General features: G+C 37.2%; 1 protein-coding gene across 2 annotated transcripts; it reads right to left on the reverse strand.

Annotated features, from left to right (window-relative positions):
• Window positions 1-5,250: 5,250 nt before the first annotated feature.
• On the reverse strand, window positions 5,251-21,301 carry RAB4A (RAB4A, member RAS oncogene family). 2 transcript variants are annotated; one of them, XM_034428356.3, is made up of 8 exons: window positions 21,035-21,301; window positions 15,513-15,593; window positions 13,940-14,054; window positions 13,382-13,444; window positions 10,978-11,132; window positions 8,904-8,999; window positions 7,718-7,874; window positions 5,251-5,888 (listed from the first exon to the last, which is right to left on the reverse strand). In XM_034428356.3, the coding sequence occupies exons 1-7, from the start codon at window positions 21,063-21,065 to the stop codon at window positions 7,759-7,761; spliced, it is 657 nt and encodes a 218-aa protein (XP_034284247.1). In that variant the 5' UTR covers window positions 21,066-21,301; the 3' UTR covers window positions 5,251-5,888; window positions 7,718-7,758. The 2 variants fall into 2 exon arrangements, with proteins under 2 accessions (XP_034284247.1, XP_034284246.1); XM_034428355.3 differs by lacking the exon at window positions 21,035-21,301 and adding an exon at window positions 20,686-20,793.
• Between the last annotated feature and the right edge of the window lie 1,541 nt (window positions 21,302-22,842).

Here is a 22,842-nt window from a genome sequence, read left to right on the forward strand (position 1 = left end):
ATGCACATTGCATAACATGCAAATGATGAATATTGCATCATTTTCATGAAGACATGATTATACAAATTGCCAAGGAAATGAGGTCCATTGCATGCAAAGTCCATTGAATTAGTTTTCACTATATGCTGAGTTCAATAGTTATCTAATATTCAGAAAGTGTATGCTTAATATACACAGTTTATCAAGATTGCCAATAAAATTGCCAAGAGAAAATGATATTGGTTAGAACTCAATATTTGTACCACCTTCTTCTCATCTTATCTTTTTTGACTTCTAAAATAAATTAGGAATGTACTATTTTTCATTTAGCATTGTTTCTCTTCTTAAATGACAGAAAAAAGTCCTTTAAAGCTCTATTTATTCATCAATTCACCTGATATTCGTGGTAGGGTTGACCAACCACAAGTCATACAATGAGTCATATGAAAGTTTTTAAACAAAAATGCCTATTTAGTTTTCAGGAACATGCTATGGTGCCAAAGACTACTTTTTTTTCTTGCATTGCCCAAGGGAAATGATGTGACTCTACCAAGAAAACAAAAACTCTTTAAGATTGGATTCTGAATTACCAAAAGGAAACCTGAAATTAATATAGAAATTACATTAGTAAGGACAAACCTTTGGTAAAATAGATCTATCTACAGGTAGTCCTCAACTTACAACCATAATTTCCTTTGACAAGCAAAGCAGTTGTTAAGTGAGTTCTGCAGAATTTTACTATCTTTTTTTGATATGGCCGTTAACTGAATCACTATTGTTAAGTGAATGATGCAATTGTTAAGGAAATCTGGCCTCCCCCATTAACTTTGTTTGCAGACACTGTCTGGGAAAGTAATAAATGGTGATCATATGGTTCCCATTTACAATCATAGTAAATCCATGTTGGTTGCCAATGCCTGAATTTTGATTATGTGACTGTGGGACGCTGCAACAATTATAAATGTGAGGATTGGTTGTAAGTCACTTTTTTCAGTGCTGTTGTAACTTTAAATGGTCATTAAATAAACTTTAAATGGCCATTAAATAAACTTTAAATGGCCATTAAATAAACTTTAAATGGCCATTAAATAAACTTTAAATGGTCATTAAATAAATGTAAGTTGTAAGTTGAAGACTGCCTGTATTTATAGCAAATGACACACACTGACATTGTGTACAATATTACACTTATCTTCATAGCTGTCAGGTTGCCAAAGCTCTTGGACTTAAGTTATCAAAATCTGCATTTGCAGCACAGGGTTTTCAATAAATAGAGTAAAGCCTTACGTATTGAGAAAGTACTCTTTTCACAGGAATTAAATGTAGAAAAATTGAATTGAGTGTAAAATTATAGGAAGTGAAAGCGTATGTCGCACAAGGGAGATGTTACTGATTTGGATAAAAATAATTTGTGTGAAACGTCTGATTAGCTAGAAATTATAATTATTCAACCATATTCTTCCCCCCAAAGAATCCTGCATTTAACAGATATAAACAAATTTTGGAATTTCGATGAGTAACATTTTTGTAAAATTAAAAATTTTCATAATTTAGAAACCATGCAATTTTATGTATACTATAAAATGTGCTTTTTTTTAGACACAAATGCCAATAATATTCTGCCTTGAGCACAAATATGGGTGCTGAAACTCCTAGTGTTATTTCCAGAACTAAGCTAACAGAGGTAGCAAGCAATTCAGCATCCTTGTATTAAAAACTTGCAATATTCCTGTTCCAGAAGCTGGTGTCATTTGGAAGAGGCCACAGTTCTGGGACCTGAATGCCCCTAGCTTCCAGGATGGCACCTCATGGCCTCTACATAGGAAGGTTATGCAGTGGCTTGGCCATTCTCCTTCCTAAAGACCATCTTCAGAAAAGATAAGTGAAGTGAAAAGTGATAGGGGTAAGACCCAAGGGTGGTATGGGGCTGTTGCAGTGTCCCTGTGATCAATCGTAAGGGTGGACAGATTGCCAAGCGCCCAAATTTTGTTCAGTGACCATAAAGGTGCTGCAGTGGCTGAAATTTTGAGTACAGGTCATAATTCTCTTCATTTAGTGCTATTGTAATTTTGGATGACTGCTGAACAAACAGTGGTAAGTCAAGGACTACCTATCTGAGAAAGTTAGTGTTGAATTCAATTGCCTTTTTAAAAGTCTAGAGTGGCGAATTTCCTATTACAAGAAAATCACAGGATTTTCAATGGCTTGTTTTCCTGGCTGTCGCTCAGTTTCCTTCTGGGTGCAATTCAAGGTGCTGATTATTCCCTTTAACGCCCTATAAGGCAGGACACTATGGCTATTTCCAGGACCACTCTCCCTAAGGATACCTGCCTGTCCTACTAGATCAGAGAGCTAGGCATGCTTCTGGTCCCTTCCTTTAAATATTGCCATAGGCTCTAGGACAGAGGTCTTCAAACTTGGCAGCTTTAAGACTTGTGGACTTTAACTCCCAGAATTCTCCAGCCAGCATAGCTGGCTGAAGAATTCTGGGAGTTGAAGTCCACAAGTCTTAAAGCTGCCAGGTTTGGGGACCCCTGCTCTAGGAAGTGCACCTTTTTCATATCAGCTCCTGTTCAACGGAATACCCTTCCCCCCTTTTAACCTTCCAAAAAGCACTTAAGAGCACTTAAGAGCACTGGGATAGGTTAAGATTGTTGGGATGAATTTGTTGTGGGCTGCATGACGAAGTTTAGCTGTTAACATTTTATTGTAGATTGTAGTTTTATTTTGGGTATGGGAGTTGTCCTCTTTGGTTCAAGATGGGTAGCTATATAAATGTTTTAACTAAACTTTACTGTAAAGGAAGAAAGAAAAACGTATGCAATGGAAAGCCAGTGCCTGGGAATTTTAATACTTATCCAGCTAGTATTTTTCTCTAAAAATTCTACTTATAAGAAAACAGAAATGAGAAAGATTTAGGGAGAATTTGTGGGTGTGAAAAAGAATAGATTGTATCTGATCTTGCCCTAGAGCTTCCTTTCAATTCTGCATTTAGACTAACTTACACATGCACAGCTGATTTTGATATAAGCAGGTCTGTAGAATATCAATTTTAAAAGAAACAATGCTTTAAGAACTGCAGCTACAGTATCTAGCTAATGGTACCAAGCTAACTTTAGCTCTAAAGGAACAGAAGTTCTAAGCAAGCAAAGTTAGAATTTGTGAAATGCGGTTTATTAAATTAATTGAGGGGAAAAAGAAGAAGAGCAACTCATTATGACTCCTGTTGTATTCACAAGTGGGTGAGGGGAGGGGAGAAAAAAAAGGGAACCCCTCCCACAGTATACCTACATATAACCACAAACTGTGATGCTGTAGTCTCCATCGCAAACACCGCTAGCAATAGGAAAGACATTCACTTCTGCATAGCAACGGTAGAAACTCTCAATGCTTTTCTGTCCTTTTGCCACTATCTTCCCCTACTCTTCATTTCCTAGGCTACCCAGCGTTAAGACCAAAATAAAACATTTATTGTAGTACTTATTCCACATAATGTTTTAAAGTAAGTATTACTGTACATGAAAGTTCAGAGGGAAAATTGTTAACAGCAATGTGTAGGAAGACTAATAAAAGCTTCAGAATGGCCAAGACCTGGCATTGCTCTTCCCTGAAATTTAAAACGCAAGGTTACTTTACAGTAGTTCTAAAGGGGTGGGGGTGGAGAAAGGACTGCCAATGATACATAATAGATGGATCCAAGGAGATGCACTTAAGTGGAAAGTATCTCCAAGCTTCTTTGGATTCTTTTTCTTTCACCTTAGAAGCATTAGCATTAGCAAATCCACAACAAGAGGCAAAAGTGTTTCTTGAAAGCCATTCAAAATATCCATGCTATTTATACTCATGCTATAAACTCAATACACATCAATACAGATACTCATGCTAGTAAATTTTGTTTTCATTTCTCTTTCAATTGTTAAGTACCATTTTGTTTTGTTCTAGAGCAACATATTCTTGCGATGTGATTTATTTGCCAACATCAGGACACTTTATTCTTTTTGACTTTAGCTTTTTGAAAAACAAATCACTACAAGTGAAGATTCCCATTTATCTCAAAGCATTTTATATTCTTAATACTAGCTTGTATAACCCGTATAATCAATTCACCATGAACCACAAAGAAAGACCAAAACCAATTTCACCCAGATGTCCAATTCAAAAAAGCATGACCCATGTTTTACCATAAAGGGATTATAAATTTGGTGGACAGGTAGATATTTCTTTACCACTGGGTAATCTATGCTGGGTAATCTATTCATATGAATGATAGAACTCATTCCTGACAATGATGAATTTATGCTATCTTCATTTTGATGCTATCTTTATTTTACTTTAGGTACCAGGCAAAAGCTGTCTAAATATCCCTTTTGTTTTTTGGTACTCAGTTTAATTTTCCGGTACTGTTTTGTAACAATAACAGTAATGATTAGTAAAGTTTTTAATATTAACTTTAGTCCTAATTTCTGGCTCACTGTGAACTCACAGGAACCTCACTGTGGCTGCACTTCAAATATACAAAGAATGTTCATGTGGATCCATCTATTTTGACTCCAAGGCAGTAAGATTTTTAATTGAAATTAATACTAACATTTACGTTCTCTCAGGTATGAGGCAGTTGAAAAGCTGCTTTTTAAATGGATTTGGAAGCAATAGATTTTTTTTCCTTGCTCGTCCATATAAAAACTTTCAATTACCCAGAATTCTCATTTGCTGCCTCAGTTTCCAAACCCAGAAATGGTGCTCTTCAAATGTACTAGGACTATTCAAAGAGGCCATTTTTACAGTCTCTTTAGCAAAGTCACGATTTCATATTCCCAAGTGATGTCCATTTGTCTACTATGAAAGCAAAATGGTTTTCTCTCAGTGGCACAGAAAGATTTTTATCAGAAGATGGAGCTTTGTGCAGGTTTACAATAGAAATGTATAACTTTGTCTAAGCCAGTTGCATTTCTAGAGTAAGCTTCCACAAATTTACAGTTTGTAAGAGGAATAGGAATTAAAGCAATTCTCTTTCAGATGGAACTATCCTACTTTTCGTTAAAATTATTTTAACTGAGTATAATCTGAACAAGTTTATATGTAGAAATTATTTTAATATTTTTTTTAAAAAAATCAGATAATGGTGACCAACAACTTCAAACACTTCTCTGGAGGGGAAAAAGAAGTAGGCATTATCTTTTTATCTGAAACTACAATTCTTAGTCGCAGTCTAAAATGCAAAAATAATAATAATAATAATAATTCCCCGGTCAAGTTCAGACAACAGCAAGCTTTGAGTTCACAATGTATTTATAGCTTACATTTGACAAACTGGAATACATTTAAGCATTTCAAGAAACAAGAACAGTAAAAAAAAAATATTTTCAGTATGCAGATTAGTAAACATATGACCTAACAGTTTTCAAAAAATAGTTTATGTAAGCCCCTATAGAAAGTGGCAAATAAAACACCGGCAGTCAATGCCAGTAGCTTTCAATGTCAACTCATAAATAAAAGCCTTTGTAAAAAAAACAAAAACAAAAGTAACCCTGAAACATGATAATGCCTACCAGAATTAAAATTTTAGTTAATAAAAAAAAACAGTGTTAGTGCAATATCATGTCAATATATCATGCTTTGGAAATTTAATGACAATGTCGTATATACATGTGGATACACCAGTGTTTTTAAGTAACAATAAGAAACACAAATATGTAACAGAAAATATTTACGTACAGGTATTTTATGTCTCAATATTGTCCACTGTATTACCAAATGTTCTTTTTTTGTGTGGTGTTGCTCTGCCATTCCACTGTAGTTTTTTTTTAAAAAAATGCCATATGTTGCGTTTTGTTGAATCAAAAAGGAGTTCTAAAAATGCATGTTCTTGCAGCAATGGCAGTTTTTCCGTGAATTACTTGAAAGGAGAGCTGAAAAATAAATAGCATTTCAGTGTTAACAGATTTAAATTTAGATATACTTTTAAAAAAAGGGGGGGAGGGAAACTAGAAGGTGCAATCAAGGTTAAGATACCGGTATCTTAATGTATGCATTTAAGCCTCATGCGATTCGCCAATTCATATTTTTGCAATGTGCAAAGTTTCTATAGATTAAACTAGTAAAATTAAGCAGTAAATTGCATTTTAGGGTGTCCTTTTCTTTTTTGCCTTGGACTCTTGGTAACTACATGGACAAATCCAAGTACAGAAACCTTGGTTAACAGTGAAATTGGGACCAGAATTTCCACTGCTAAGCAATATTATTGTAAAGCTGAATGTCACATGATCACATTGCTTTATGATGTCAATCCTTACTGTCCCCATTGCCATTGTTAAGGGAAGATTGCTGGTCAGGTCACTACTTCCGGCCAGCTTCTGACAACCAATCAGTGGGGAAGCTAACAGGAAGATGCAAATCCCAGGCACCTTGCAAGCAGGCTGGCAGTTAGATAAGTAGTTGCTGCTGGGTGTGGGTGGCTGGCAAGGTGCAGTGGGACTGGGGGGTGGCTGCTGGCTGAGGGGAGAAGATTCACAAAGGTGCAAAAAGCCTCTGAGCTGCAGATCTTCCCTTTGCATGGCTGTGATGATGAGCCCAGCAGAGGGGAGGCCAGTTAAGATAATGAAGGTCAGCTGGGGAGGGGGGAGGCTAGAAGGAATAGCAATAGCACTTAGACTTATATACCACTTCACAGTGCTTTGCAGTTTTCTCTAAACAGTTTGCAGAGTCAGCCTATTGCCCCCAACAATCTGGGTCCTCATTTTACCGACCTCAGAAGGATGGAAGTCTGAGTCAACCTTGAGCCTGGTGAGATTTGAACTGCCAAATTGCAGGCAGCCGGCAGTCAGCAGAAGTAGTCTGCAGTACTGCACTCTAACCACTGTGCCACCATGGCTCTGTGGAAGTCATAAAACCAAATATTTATACCTTAAACCCTGAAAAAATTTGAGCCTTGCCTGTCCTTATCCCACCCTTCCATCAACTGAAAATATATTGAGAAGTGTGATGCTGTCTTATTGTTGCAAAAAGAGAACATTTTAAAGATTTATCGTTAAAATTAGAAAAAAAATGGGGGTGGTGCTATGTGCTATGTTTTGACAGCATGCCATTCTCCATGTGAGTCACTGTCAAGGGTTTATATGTGCATGCATACATTATGTGTAAGTGTACCTAAAATCACTGTAAGTGGTTATGTAAACATTTTAGGAATAAACATTATTTCAAGAACAGCACATTTTAGATTAAGGTGATAACCCTTTAGCATTACTGAAAAAAATATATATATTTGGAGCTATATAAGCTGTGTGTAGCTCATTAATCAATAAAGAAAAAAAATCAAAAGACAATGAATAAATTCCACTGAATGATTTTGGTTATTATTTCTTCACTTAATATCCAATCCATTAAAATAGATTTCAGGAAGATAGTAGGATAGAGAAAAGGTGACAATCTCAAATTTATGTCAATCTCAACTCTTTTTTAGCTAAGGATGATTTTTCTGTTTTTAATTAATTATAGAGAGAAATATGAAAGTGCCAATGAAGTATCAACTACAAAACTGTCAGAAAGAATGGTGCTTCCTAAAATTTTTCGAAGAATGTATGAACCAGTTTTAGCTGAAACAGTAAGAGGGCACTGAAATTGATTTCTGCATTGCAAGCAAATGTACGTGAATGCTTGCTATCTATACTAAAAACCTTGGAAAAACTATTTTTATTGTACTAAACTGAAGCAAAGATGATACTAACTTGGTAATACACACCTTATGTTTCATAAAACAAGAAGTTTCTTTGTTGCTTGCTTTTAACAGCCGCATTCTTGAACACTCTGAGCCTGTGCTCTCCGTGGGGATCTTAGCTGTCTCAAAGCAGCATCTCCATATTGAATTCCTGAGCCCATCCTTTCAGGATCCAGTTCACCTGATAAAACAAAACACAATTTCTTTTTTATATGGTCATAAACTGCACACACAAGATTAAAAAACATCGTGAATGTAATTTAAATTATAAGAAGATATCCATCACACTTGAGGATTGAGAATGTCCATAGCATTGACACACAAACCCTGTACTTTAAAAACAAAAACATATACATTTTTCTCTAGAATTATAGTTTATGTTAGTGAGATTGGGATTTTTTTTTCTCGTTAACTGCTGTTTAATAATATTCACTGGCCTGATCTGTCTCGCAATGTAAAAGCAATTTCCTTCCTCTTAGTTCAGAGATATATCAAGAGAGATAGCACATGATAATGAAAGCTGGAGATCACAATCTGATATTGTTTGCCTTAGCACCAGATCTTAATGTTTTATGCAATAGTTTGAGTTCAGAAATACTTGTTTTAAATGTTTTCAGATATAACATAGAAAAACTTCCAGCAATATATAAAAAAATAGATTTATCCTGACTAAAGGATTTTTCTTTCTTATGATGAATTCTTTTTATACAAGATTACATAATGAATCTATCTATAAGGAAAACCAGTTTGGTCTAGAAGTTTAAGCAAGAGACTGCGAGTTCAAGTCCGCCTTAAGCCGTGAAAGGCAGCTGGGTGACTTTGGGCTAGTCACGCGCTCTCTCAGCCTAACCCATCCCACAGGTTTGTTGTTGTGGAGAAAATAGGAAAAGGGAGGTGTGTTGAATATGTTTGTTGTCTTGAGTTATTTATAAAAATAATAAAGCTGAGTAATAAATAAATAAAAATATACCATACTTTCTGTACTGGAAAATAAACATGGCTTGGACAGAAAGCATTAAATCTGACCATTTAGGCATTAGCTGGATAAACTTATCTTCTTTAACTTCTTTGACAAGACACGGTTTATTATCAAGTAGAATTTTACAACAAAGGAAAAATACATTTAATCCAAGAGTACTTTAGCATTTCAGAAATGACATTTAATCCTAGGTAAAAATATTTTAATAACTGAAACTTGGATTATGATTACCTGACTCAATCTTATTAAGTATCTTTCTTGCACATTGTACAAAGGCTTCTTCAACATTCTCCCCTGTCAATGCACTTGTCTCCAAAAACATCAGCTCTGTAACAGTAAAAATGAAATGTGTTTGGTCAGTGTTCAAAACGACCCAATAATGGTCTTTCAGCTTTAAATGCAATATATTTACATATGTCATCATATTCTTCCCATAGATGGTTTCCCTGACCAGTTTTTATCAATTCCTCTTATTGTACATTCCTAAGTCAATTCTGTCTATATCTACAGTATTAGTAAACCCCACTGAGCATCCAATACTGCAGCCTATGTGGGAGAAAACATTTAGGAGAAAATTCTAACCAACAAAGTATCTCCCATCTTTCAAACTAAGAAGATTCTAGAACACAGCTAGGGAAAATCTAGTTGCTAGACCTTGAGCAAAAACCTCTCTGTAAAGCTCTGCTGCCAGACAAAATTGTCTCTTTATCGCTTCCAGCAAGACTCACATGTGCTATAAATTCCAATATTCTAAACTGCATGAAATGCCTTCAAGTGAAACAATACTGTCTACCAAAATGGGGAAGACAGTACACAAGCCAGAGGACAGACAACCATGTTTACATATACTCAGTACGGACTGCTTGCAAGCACAATGTTTTCCCCAGAGAAAATATAACAGCATTGCCAATAGCTGCATTTGTTTGCATTCTATTTGGAGAACATTAAAATGCAGCTCTGCTTTGCTATATATGGCTACTCATCTCATGTGACATGACTTTGTGCTACATACAAATTGACTTATAGAGAGAAGAGGGAGGGAGGGAGGGAGGGAGGGAGGGAGGGAGGGAGAGAGGGAGGGAATGAATGAATGAATACCAGTAATCCTAGTTTAACAACCAGGTGGACCCACCAAAAGGTACTTACGACCTGATTTTAAAGTTCTGCTGGCTGTACCACCACACAGTCACATGATTACATGTTGGGCACTTGGCAAACAGCTCATCTTTATAGCCATTTATAGCGTTCCATGGTCATGAGCATATGTTTTTAACTTTTTTGCTGGTTCTTGCATTATTTCTGATTTCTGGCAAACAATGTTCATTGGACAATATGTATTTGCTAAATGACCGCTGTGCTTGCTTAATGACCACCACAAAAAAGGTCAGAAGATTGAGTACCATCATGTGATAACTAACTTAATGACTGCAATGCTTTATAACCATAGTTCCAGGCTCAATTATGGTTGCAAGATGGGGACTAATTATACTAAAATTAATATTGTTATGAAAATTGTCAGATTATGCTATGCTCTGCTTCCTTCTTCCTCACTGAGAAGAAATTACACATAGCTAAAGCTCTTTCAAAGGCAGCATTGACTTAATATGGCTCTTTCCTCTACCTGGGAAGACATGACTAGTCAATTTGTTAAACACCAGCTAGAGCACAGCAGGAACAAATTTCCAATGTGAAGAGTTGGGAGCAACAGTACAACGAATACAAATGTTCTCAAGTAGTGTGGTTCTCTCTGCAGAACCCTGCTGCTAGCTAGATTTAATTTCCTATTCTTAATCCTGAATGTTTTCAGCTGTAGCCTTGAATCAAGAGTCCAATTATAGGTTAACTAGCATATAATATAACCAGGATATTACTAGTATATGCAGGCAAAATCCAGGGATGTTCATTAAGATCTTTCTTTTACCCTCTCCTCCCTGACTTTGATCATTAAGGGAGTCCAACAATAGGACAAAACTGACTAATCTTACAATGTCATAATGTAATCAAATTTAACTATTCACATAAGTACATTACACATATTCACATAATTCTATATGATCACTCAGAATGGCTGTGTTGTTTTAAACACAAAAGACACACTCAAACAGACTGGAAAACAGTACTTAAAAACAAGCAATGTGTGGAAAAAGGAAACAATAAAGACTTATAAAATTTCTTTTTTATAAGCGAAGGTTTCAGAAGTGAAACCTCCATTTCACTCTGAACATTTGTTGTGTGTGTGTGTGTGTGTGAATTTTCACTACAGCCCTTTATCAGGAAACCATAAGACATCAAGAAAACTACTTACCATTTTCCTGAGCAAATCTGGATGCTTCTAGGAAAGTGACTTCCCTGTCTCCATCAAGATCCTTTTTGTTCCCACATAATATTATTACAATATTCTGACTTGCTAACATCCTTGCATCTGTCAGCCAGTTGGTAAGTGCATTGTAGGTTTCTCGACTAAATCAAAGAATAAAATATTTTGTATTCATATTTACAATCCACAACCACCCATAGAAATATTTTGCTGTACTTGTCTGCAAAGAAGCTATTGTACAATAAGATACCTGAAAAGTATTTCCAGTTATGACTGCAGTGTCACAAAAATATTCATTCTTATATTGAGATCTGGTTTAATGCACTACGGGAACTGAAACTATGACAACAGCAAGATAGCCAGAAGAGCTAGATCAGAAAGTAAGTAACTGAATGTTGATCCAATGCTTTCAGCTATGACTCCAGATTGTATATTTGCTATTTTATTCAGTTCCCAGGAGAAAGCCAACATCCTGAGAGTAAAACTAGGATCAAAGAGCTGAGGAAATTTCTGATGAGTCGTCACATCAAATAAAGTTCTCAGAAACAAATAAAACATAATCCATAGAAATTTTATCTATTTGACTAAACTGTCCAAATAGATCCATGTATGCAGTTACATACATAGGAGGTTTTAAACAATATACATACATAGGAGGTTTTAAATAGACTTCCTTATTATAGACCAGGACCACCTGTATCACTAATTGTTAAAAGCATTGGGGCAGGGAGCAGATTTGAGTGAAGTCACTTATAGAAGTTTGTAAAAACTAACTAGAGAGGAAGTATAGAGGCAGCATCTTCTCCCTAGATAGTTCAGCTTATGTGCAGAATACATATTAACTGTAAGAAAATTCCATATTCCCTGGAGAATATGAAAGGATTACCCAGATTTTAACTGTGCCTAAGATTTCTCTGGAAACAGTTTGGTGTAATGGTTAAGGCATCAGGGCTAGAAACTGAGGAACTGTGAATTCTAGTTCCACCGTGGGTATGAAGAAACGGGGTGACCTGGGCCAGTCACTTTTAGCCTTAGGAAGGAGACAACGGCAAACCACTTCTGAAAAACCTTGCAGGGAAAAAAAAACCTCTGCAGGGACTTGTCCAGGTAGTCTCTGAGAATCAGAAATGATTGAACAGAAGGAAAAACAGAAGAGTTGGGGGTGGGAGGCACCGTGTTGCGGTGGTTCTCCTCCTTTCTCTCCAACCGGTCGCAGTTTGTGTTGGCAGGGGGGCAGAGGTCGACCTCGAGGCCGCTTATCTGTGGAGTGCCGCAGTAAAGCCGCTGGGCGAGATCATCCGTGGCTTTGGGGTGAGATACCACCAGTACGCTGATGACACCCAGCTGTACATCTCCACCCCAGGCCACCCCAATGATGCCCTTGAAGTGATGTCCCAGTGCCTGGAGGCTGTGCGGATCTGGATGGGGAGGAACAGGCTCAAGCTCAACCCTTCCAAGACTGAGTGGCTGTGGCTCCCAGCATCCCGATATAGTCAGTTGACTCCATCACTGACTATTGGGGGCGAGTCTTTGGCCCCCACAGAGAGGGCTCGCAATCTGGGAGTCCTCCTGGATAGGCAGCTGTCCTTGGAGGAACATCTGACAGCTGTAACCAGGGGGACCTTTTGTCAGGTTCGCCTGATTCGCCAGTTGCGGCCCTTTCTTGATCGCGATTCCCTGTGCACAGTCACTCATGCCCTCGTCACCTCTCGCCTTGACTACTGCAACGCTCTCTACATGGGGCTCCCCTTGAAGAGCACCCGGAGGCTCCAACTGGTCCAGAATGCAGCAGCGCGGGTAGTGATGGGAGCAGCATGGCGCTCCCATGTAACACCACTCCTGCGCGAGCTGCACTGGCTCCCAGTGGTCTTCCGGGTGCGCTTCAAGGTGCTGGTTATCACCTTTAAAGTGCTCCATGGCATCGGGCCTAGCTATCTTCGAGACCGCCTGCTGCTACCAACGACCTCCCATTGTCCCGTGCGCTCCCACAGAGAGGGCCTCCTCAGGGTGCCATCAGCCAATCAATGCAGGCTGGTGACCCCCAGGGGGAGGGCCTTCTCTGTGGGGGCACCTACCCTCTGGAATCAGTTGCCCCCAGAGATAAGGAGAATCCAAGACCTTAGCGCCTTCCGCCGTGCCCTTAAAACCCACTTTTTTCAGCAAGCCGGGCTGGTTTAAGAAGAAATTTTAAATGTTTTAATTGGTTTGTATTTTTAATTTTGGGCCAAATTTATATATATTTTAATTGTTTTTAATATTTGTATTTCATGTTTTTTAATTCTGGCTGTACACCGCCCTGAGTCCTCAGGGAGAAGGGCGGTATATAAATTTAAAATAAAATAAAAATAAAAATAAAAAAAATAAAAAGATTTCTCTAGTATTTGGCTTTTACCTGGTGATGTCATAAACAAGTAAGGCACCTGCAGCACCTCTGTAATAGCTTCGTGTTACTGATCTGTGAAGAAAAAAACCCCACAGTATTTAAAAGGACAGAAATTTGAGTTCTGTGCAATGCTAAAATTGTAAGTATAAACTACAGTGCTTGTTTAGGTTTGTACTTGCAAGACAAAACTAGAGTTAGATATTGAAGTACTCCACCATTTAAATTTATGTATTTATTTAAAACACTTATATAGACATCTGTCTTATATCGAATTCTGGCTAATGAGAGCATTATTAACTTCCCAGATGTGTTTCCTTTTAGCCGGACTGGGTCAGAATTTCTCAGATAATAGCAAATGCATTATGAACTTCATTTACTAGTTATAGCATCTTCTAGTGTTATTCAGCCACACTGAGGTGACATAAAGCCTATTCTCATTACTGTTCTATCTGGTTGGCTATAAAAATGTTATAAAGTTACAAGAAGAAAGTAGCGTTCACTTTAACAGAAATACTGAAAACACCTATACCTTGGAATTGCTTTTCCTTATTTAACAGGAAATTATACCTGAACCGTTCTTGTCCAGCTGTATCCCATATCTGCAGTTTTACATATTTGCCTCCAACATTTATTATCTTTGAACCAAACTCCACTCCTATAGTGTGATTTGAGTCATCTTTGACTATAACAGAAAAAAAAAACTTAATTAGTACTCAACTCCGGTTAAAAAGGCAAGGGTCATAACAGGTTTTGTCAGTGTACGGATGCAAACATTATGGAACTTTTGAAGCCAGGAAAAAGAAATAAATGGAAAATTGAAAAAACCCTATACAAATGGAAATTAATTGTATCAGAATATAAAATATATTACATAAAGGTTGGAATGCTAATAAAGTCACTATCATAATTTGTTGATTCATATAGTAATTAGATGCTTGGAAACGGAATTAAACTTAAACCAGAAGCCATTACGAATTTGTAAAAAACAGAACATCTTTCTTTTGCCAGTATATTAAAAGCTAAAAATCAGAAGAAAACATGAATACTAAGACATTACATTTATAAGCATTCTGGACAGAGTATAAATCTGAGCAATAAACCATAACAGAACAGTGTTTTTAACTTTGGGCTAGTAAATGAAAAATGTTTTTATTACAAGAAACAAGTGTATTGAGAGTATTGAGTGTATTGAGCTATCACATTTGCTAACAGTTATTTCTACTATTTATAATCTTTTTTATCATGGTGAATTCTTAAAATTTATTTAGATGAACAAGTTTTGAACACAGAAATAAGCTGATGTGTTATAGAGCCGAAATTCAAGTTTGCCATTAGCCATAAAGGTCCAGACTAGTAGTTGATCCCTCTCTCTGCCTGAACTACTAGCTTTCTTCAAGTCCAAGTCATGATCATTACATACTGTTTTAGTTTCTCTTATCACACAAACTCCAACAAAACACAACTATCTTTTTCAAATGTTCCTGCCACTTGCTTTTCCTTGCCTACGACTTCCTGTTATTTAGCACCAAGTCAAAAATTGCCGACACTCTTGGGGCTTGAAACTCTTGGGGCACAAAACTAATGTCCTTCTACCTCTTGAAGGAGAAAGTTGTTAGCCAGACAAGGCAGGGCATTCTTGGCAGGGTTTCTCTCCCAACGAATACTGGAGCAACTAAAATCCCCCACTACATGCCATGCCTCATCTTGGATGGTAAGGATTTCAATATTTGATTTTTTTTCCCTGCCTTAAGATGTTTTTAAAGTTTCTGAATATAATCAACCTATACTTAAAACCACTTCTATCATGCTTTCACTCAAGTCACAATGATATACAAATGAAATGTGTGCATTAGCCTACATTCCTTTGGATATACATCCATAGATTATGTTTTGACTTGTAAAGTATATCTCCTGCTCTCATAATGAAGACAGGAGATCAGTTCTGGATGATCTCACATAGTCAAATGGAAACTAATTGGAATAAATCATACCCTTCTACAACCATGTTTATAGATTTCTGGCATACTTCATTAGTAATACTTTTAAGAAATATCACCATGATGAGGATTAATAAAATGCTACCGCCCACAAATTCCAAAGTGGATAGGATTTGGCTGCAAAAAAATACAATTTTACTTACATTTCTTCTCAATAAACTGATGAAGCAAACAGGATTTGCCAGTTCCAGCATTTCCAATGACCAAAAACTTAAACAGGAAATCTGTAAACAAGATTACATATTAGTGTATTTAAATATAGAGCCATACTGTAACTGTTGTTTTCTTTTGTCTTAAAAGCATATCACAAGAATACTGAATAGAAAAACTGTTGAGCTGTAATTCAGTAGCTCATTCACAAAGACATTGTAACAGAAATAATCAATCGTTATACTCAATAGATATCACACCACTCAAGCACATATTTTAACAAGAGGACAACCAGCAGCAAAGTGGATGGACTCAGTTACAGAGATGTTGAATGGATTGTTGAAAGACCTAAGGACCAGGTTAAGAAAAGATCTTCATGAACAAAATTTACCTAGTCACTGACAGTTGATGGCATATAATTAATCAAAAACTTGGTGTAAAATACAAATATAAATTTATATTTGCACAAAAATTAATGGAGGTACAGCTGTTTTAATACCTCCTCACATCTTGATTATAAAGTACTTCACTATTTCTCATTTTAAAGCACTAATATATTAACTTAATGAGAAAACTAGTTGTTGCCTTATTTAGATAACAATCTTGTCTACAGTGAACTTCCTCTATTAAAATGGCTGAAACTTTATACCAATTCATGTCATTGGTTCACATGAATTGGTATAAAGATGGGGAAAGTTGTTTTTCATTCATTGCATGTATTTATTACATTTTTGGTTTATACAGAATGAGAGCTTTTTTAAAAAAATAAAGATTTGCCATAGTTATTCTGCTCTCAAGCAAATTCATTTTTATGAATTAAGAAGGGCCTGGAAATTGTTAACTGCTCACTATCTAATTTTTACAAAAATTATCAACTATTTCATGCAAAGGAACAGTATCAAAATTTTATCCAATTTTGTTAGAAACAGATATAATTAACTCAACACTGGGAATGAAAGAAGTCTGGAAGCCAGAATGAAAGCAGGCAATTGAATGATGCTATTTCCCTCTGGAAATCTGGATAATTCTTATCTGCCTCAACCTAACAAATATTTAGATCATTTTAAGATATCTATTTTAGATCACTGGCATTTAGCCCGTACAAGAATCTCACAAATACCTATTACCTAGCTGCAAGGTACTGGAAGTTTGTCATCGAACAGGAATGTTCTTCCATTTTTGGCAGGAATGGGAGAGTTTCAAAATTTCAGAGGCAGGGTTTTAACATGATAGTAATAACCAATCAAATTCAAACCAAGTTTAGGGTATACAACACACACACATATATATTTAATGGAAGGAATAAAGTTATGAAACACAAAACTAATGTTTTCCTGCTTTTAATGAAAGTTAATGCTCACCAATGGAAGTGGTCAGATAATCTTTTATTAGAAAATTGATTTAGTTAGATTTGATCACTTGACCTGCTTGAAAAATTCTCTGACAAACTTTGCTCAAAAAAATATAAAGGAAATCATTATTTTTAATTGGAATTGGCAGCATTAAATGCATTTCCTAAAAGAAATGTCCTTCAGAACGTATAAACATTTTAAATGAATTATTATAGGACTATTTAATGTGGAATGCATCTGTGCATTGTTTTTTTTTAATCCTTCATTTTAGCTTCACTCAGTGATGCAGTCAACCTGAAAGATTGCATCGAACTTTTTTTTCAAAGGCAAATTAATATAGGTAAAATCATAGCCTTAAATTTTGAAGCCTGTGCTTTATCTTGTATTCTTTTTATGACTTTAGCTGGTTATCTTAAAAACACGCAGAGAGTTAATTACATTGGCACCACAATTTATTATCCTTCCTGGGTTCACTGCCATGGAACCACTACACACCAGGCAAAGGAATGTGGTGTTCTTTCTGTCTTATTTGTTGCCACTCTTGCCAGAAGCCTTTCTTGCATGTCATTTGGCCTACATGACCAAACACTATTTTCCCCAAATTACTGGATTCACTAATTCTCTTTCAAAATAGGTAAGGTTTCTTGACAAAGAAAGCAATTCACAGAACTTATTGCCTCAGCTGTTTAAATGGTTCAACCAGATGGGGAAGAAAGCTCTAAAAGGCATTTATTACAAAGCTTATTCTCTTTTTCCCCTTTTCGCTTTGAGTTTCAAGACATTGTTAACTTGGGACAAAAAATCCCCAACAAGGATTTTGTATGCTGAGTGTATTTTCATTTCCCAAGAGCTCAAATGTTCATGATAAATATATTTTAGAAACATGAAGTCTGTAAAATATAGCCATCAAACTTTTACATAATATTTGGAATGATAAAATTTGGAATATTGAAAAAGAACTATTAAACATATAGCTCTCTAATGTTAAAGTTAAATTCCCCTAAATAATTTAAAATTTAAAACTATTTTTGAATTATTCAGAAGAACAGAGTTGGAAAGCACCTTGGAGGTTTTCTAGTCCAACCCCCTGCTTAGGCAGGAAACCTTAGACCATTTCAGACAAATGGTTTTCTAATCTCTTCTTAAAAACCTCCAGTGTTGGAGCACCCACAACTTCTGGAGGCAAGCTGTTCCGCTGGTTTATTGTTCTCACTATCAGGAAATTTCTCCTTAGTTCTAGGTTGGATCTCTCCCTGATTAGTTTCCATCCACTGCTTCTTGTCCAGTCTTCAGGTGATTTGGAGAATAGGTTGACCCTTCCTTCTTTGTGGCAATCATACATACATAAATTCACATATCATAAATCAGCGAGCAAAAATATAATTTTATACCATATTTCATGAATGTATTATTTGATATATTGTCAGTTTTCTTAAACTTAGAATTTTTATGGTTTTATTCTTTTATAATTATAAATATATTTCACCTAAAAGTATATATAAACACCAGGATTGCAACCTTATGAAAGAAATCAGATGGGAAGGGACAGAAGTGAAACAAAACAGTATGCAGTATGCCATTTCTAGAATATTTGTAGGTACAATAATAAAACTTAAAACCATGGAACAGAAACTTCTGCTAGCTTTGTATAGAATCATTGTTTGATGGCCATTTGCTCCATGGTTATCGGTTGTGTTTTGTTTTGTTACTGTTCAAAGTTCCTTTTCCAAAATGAATTAACTCCTTTTACTAAGAGAATATCTTCTTCCATTTTTTGCCCCACCCCCACACCCCACATAACCTTAAAACACAATCTGAAACTAGATTTGAGTATGGGATACTAGATTTTCAAATTAGATTTAAATATGGAAATATAGGAAAAAAGTGGTAAAAACCAGACTGCTTGAACTGAAGTTTGCTTAGGCGACACTAGTTTTGTTCTTCCAGATCTAATAAAATCTACAAACATCTCCAATGGATTCCAACTCAGTATGCAATCCTCTAGAATTTCAATGCATATTTTAAGATCATGGATTATGCACATTGATGTGAAAACAAAGAGGTTATGCCTCTAAAATAAGATACTAATTCCCAGAAGCCCATCTATTTATAAGCAGAACAAATAATAATCAAGAATTCTGATATAGAAAAAGATGTAGTAAACTTTTTTTTCTAAATACACATCCAGCAATTTACTTTTAACTGCCAAGAGGATTAAGTTATGGCAATATCTGGCACTTTGCAATGAAACTACAGTACTGCTTTGTTCAGGAAAGTGAATGAAGTAAACTTGAAACACATGGCATTTATTTTATGCACACAGTTAGGCTTTTGTATCCTGATAAAGTTCAGTAGTATTCAATTCCTATTCTTGTTTTCTTATTCTCTGCATTATACATAGTATTCTTTCATTTTGAGCTTGTTATGCTGTAAGAACACCACATACACTTGCATTCAAAACCTATTGTCATTATTTAACCATTTTTCCATTTGTATGAGGTATAGAAATTACTCCCTTACAAATACAGTATGTAACAATTCGAGTTAACATAATGGTCAGATCTGTATCTTATCACTCAACACAAAACAATTGTAAACCAATACTTTGCTAAGAAAAGTTATGTGCTGGGGTAATTTGGCTTCCTTGAATAGATACACTGACACTGAGTAAAAGTTTTTGAGGCAGTTCTTTGAGTCAACAAATAAGTATGTGAGGGCTTCAAGGAATGCTCTTTATTGTGGTAAAACAGCATAACAATACATTGAAAGTCTGCCCAATTTTGTTGTGACCCATTTTATACTGAACTATTTTAAATCTCTTATTCAGGCCTCCCTCTACCTCAGAACTGTGTGATTTCTCCTTCAAGCTGCATTAATGGCCAGCCTTTAATAAGCCTCCTTCCTTTCCCCCCTTAATAGCTTTTTCTTATCGTCCACAAGGTCAGCACTAAATTCCTTTACAAATACAGAGCTTACTACATTGCTACAGTTACTGTACACACAGGATTAAGCATTTTTAAGGAGCCATATGCAGAAGGAAGTCTAAGTTACATTAGCTGGAAACTTCTACTTCATCCAGAAATACAAAATATATTTCACAACCTTATTTTTTGCAAAGCCCAAACCACTACCTAACAGTGTGGCAATTTAAAGTATGATAACAGCAATCTTAATTACTGGGTGAGAAATACTATTGGGTTACAGTCTTTCTGTAACCCAAGATAGGTTGCTACCGGAACACCACCACAATGGGTAAGCTTCATTTCTAAATGCATGCTTGGTGGAAAGTGGATCATGAGTTATTAGAAAAGGTTGAAAGCAACTAACCTACTATGGAGACAGAAGGGTGATAAATCAGAAAGATCAAAATGTAAGGAATCAAGAGTTTTGACTACAGGTAGTCTTCAACTTACAACACTTCATTTAGTGACCGTTCAAAGTTACAACAGCACTGAAAATGTGACTTATAACCATTTTTCACACTTACGACCTTTGTAGCATCCCCGTGATCATGTGTTCAAAATTCAGACGCTCGGCAAACTAGTTCATACTTATGTCAGCTTTTGCAACCTTTTGACAAGCAAAATCAATGAGGAAAGCTAGATTCCCTTAACAACCCTGTTACTAACTGAACATCTGCAACGATTCGCTTAACCACTGTGGCAAGAAAGGTGGTAAAATGGGGGCACAACTCACTTAAGCACAGAAATGCTGGGCTAAATTGTGGTCGTAAGTCAAGGACCACCTGATATTTGTAAAAAAATAACCCAGCTTCAGGTAAGCTGTCAAGGTCTCCCCCAGCGCCCCTCTCTACCTTGCTTGCTTACTAGCGAAGGGCTGCGACTCTTCCCCTTCCTGCTCCAAAGGGGAGAAACCCGGGAAGAGATGCGCGAGGCTTTCATGTCTCCAGGAGCGATCCTATCGCGCGGGGGGGGGGGAGAAGCACCTTTACGCTCGTTAAATGAAAACAGAAGGGCGGCTTTATTACGCAAAGCCCATCCCCGGCAAGCCAATGGAAAGGTTCTTCCGCTGGACGTAGTGCTTGGCGACCCGTTTTTTTCTGAACCTGCTTTCTTCCCGTAGCTCTCTCGGTAGCAAAGAAAGCAGACCCTCCGCGGACCCTTCTCCTTCCCTCCCTCCCTGCTCAACCCCGGGCTACCTACCGTAGGTCTCGGACATGGCCGTCTGCGACATTTTGGGAGCGCCGCCGACGCCACCCGGGAAACAGAGGCCGCCCGCGTCTCAGTCAGGTCCCGACCCGAGGCTCCACCTCTGGCCCTTCCCCCCACCACCCCTCTAATTAGGCACCCTGCAGAGAAGACGGGGGGGCAAGGACTTCCAACTCCCGCACGGAAATGTGCTCTCTACGCCTGCGCACGTAGCTCCTCCCCTTTTCGCTCCGCCCTTCGGGGCGCGGCCTGCCGGTATGCGCAGGCGCGCTGCCCCACGAACGGCTCTCTCTCTTCCCTCCCCCTCCTCTCTCTGTCTCTTGCGGTCACCAAAACAAAGCGCACGTGCACGGCGTCTTTGGCATCGGAGAGCGCCCCTGGTGGAAGGGAGGAGCGGTTCGGTCCAGGAGGATTGACGCGAGCATCTTTGCTGGGATTGGGACGGGCGTGTGTCGGCTGCTGCTTCGGGGTGGAGGGTGGGGCGGAATGGAGTTGGAGGGGAAAGGGTAAAAGGGGCTTGCTCAGCTTGTCTTTGGAAAAGCAGGAATTCGTAGATAGGCTTCCTTCCTACCATCTCTTCCCACTTATGGCTATAACCATGTTGTTTGTATCTTTACAATTTATATTGTTTTATACTGGCTTTTTACTCAAATCACCTGATCTGGTTGGGTTTTTTAGTTAACTGTGGGATTTTAAATTGGACTTTTAATGCTATTTAGTGATATTGTTTTTATTGTCATTTTATATTTGTGAGCCGCCCCGAGTCCTTCGGGAGAAGGGCGGCATATAAATTTTAATAAAATAAATAAAATAAACAAATATTGTTTCCTAGCATGATTTGATTGCTTATTAGTATCCTCCGACTATCACTAAGTGTTGTATCTTATGATTCTTGATGAATATATTTTATTTTTTCTTTATGTACACTGAGAGCATATGCACCAGTGTTGGGTTTCAAAATTTTTTACTACCCGTTCTGTGGACGTGGCATGGTGGGCGTGGCAGGGGAAGGATACTGTAAAATCACCATTCCCTCCCCAATCCAGGGGAAGGTTACTGCAAAATCCCCATTTCCTCCTGATCAGCTGGGACTTGGGAGGCAGAGAATAGGTGGGGGCAGGGCGAGTCAGAATTTTTACTACTGGTTCTCCGAACTACTCAAAATTTCCACTACCGGTTCTCCAGAACTGGTCAGAACCTACTGAAACCCACCTCTGATATGCACCAAAGACAAATTCCTTGTGTCCAATCACACTCGGCCAATAAAGAATTCTATTCTATTCTATTCTATTCTATTCTATTCTATTCTATTCTATTCTATTCTATTCTATTCTATTCTATTCTATTCCTATTCCTATTCCTATTCCTATTCCTATTCCTATTCCTATTCCTATTCCTATTCTTCTGCTAGAACAGTGTTTTTCAACCTTGGCAATGTTAAGATGTGTGGTTTTCAGCTCCCTCAATTCTCCAGCATTGCCAAGATTGAAAAACACACTCTGGGGTGTTTTACTTGTGGACTTTTTTTTTCTGTCCATGTAATCTGACAGGCACATTTTTTGTAGGGACAAATATATAGGTAGGTAGTCCTCAATGTATCACCACAATTTATGCTGCTAAGTGAGAAATTCGTTAAGTGAGTTTTGCCCCATTTTATGACTCTTCTCACTACATTTGTTAGGTGAATCACTGCAGTTCTTAAATTAGTAATGTGGTTTTTAAGTTAATCTGGTTTCATTGCTTTTCAGAAGGTCGCAAAAGGAGATCACATGACCCCAGAACACTGCAACTGTCGTAAATGT

The sequence above is a fragment of the Pantherophis guttatus genome, chromosome 1, assembly GCF_059756535.1.
Source record: "Pantherophis guttatus breed Tessera chromosome 1, ASM5975653v1, whole genome shotgun sequence".
Classification (NCBI taxonomy): Eukaryota; Metazoa; Chordata; class Lepidosauria; order Squamata; family Colubridae; genus Pantherophis; species Pantherophis guttatus.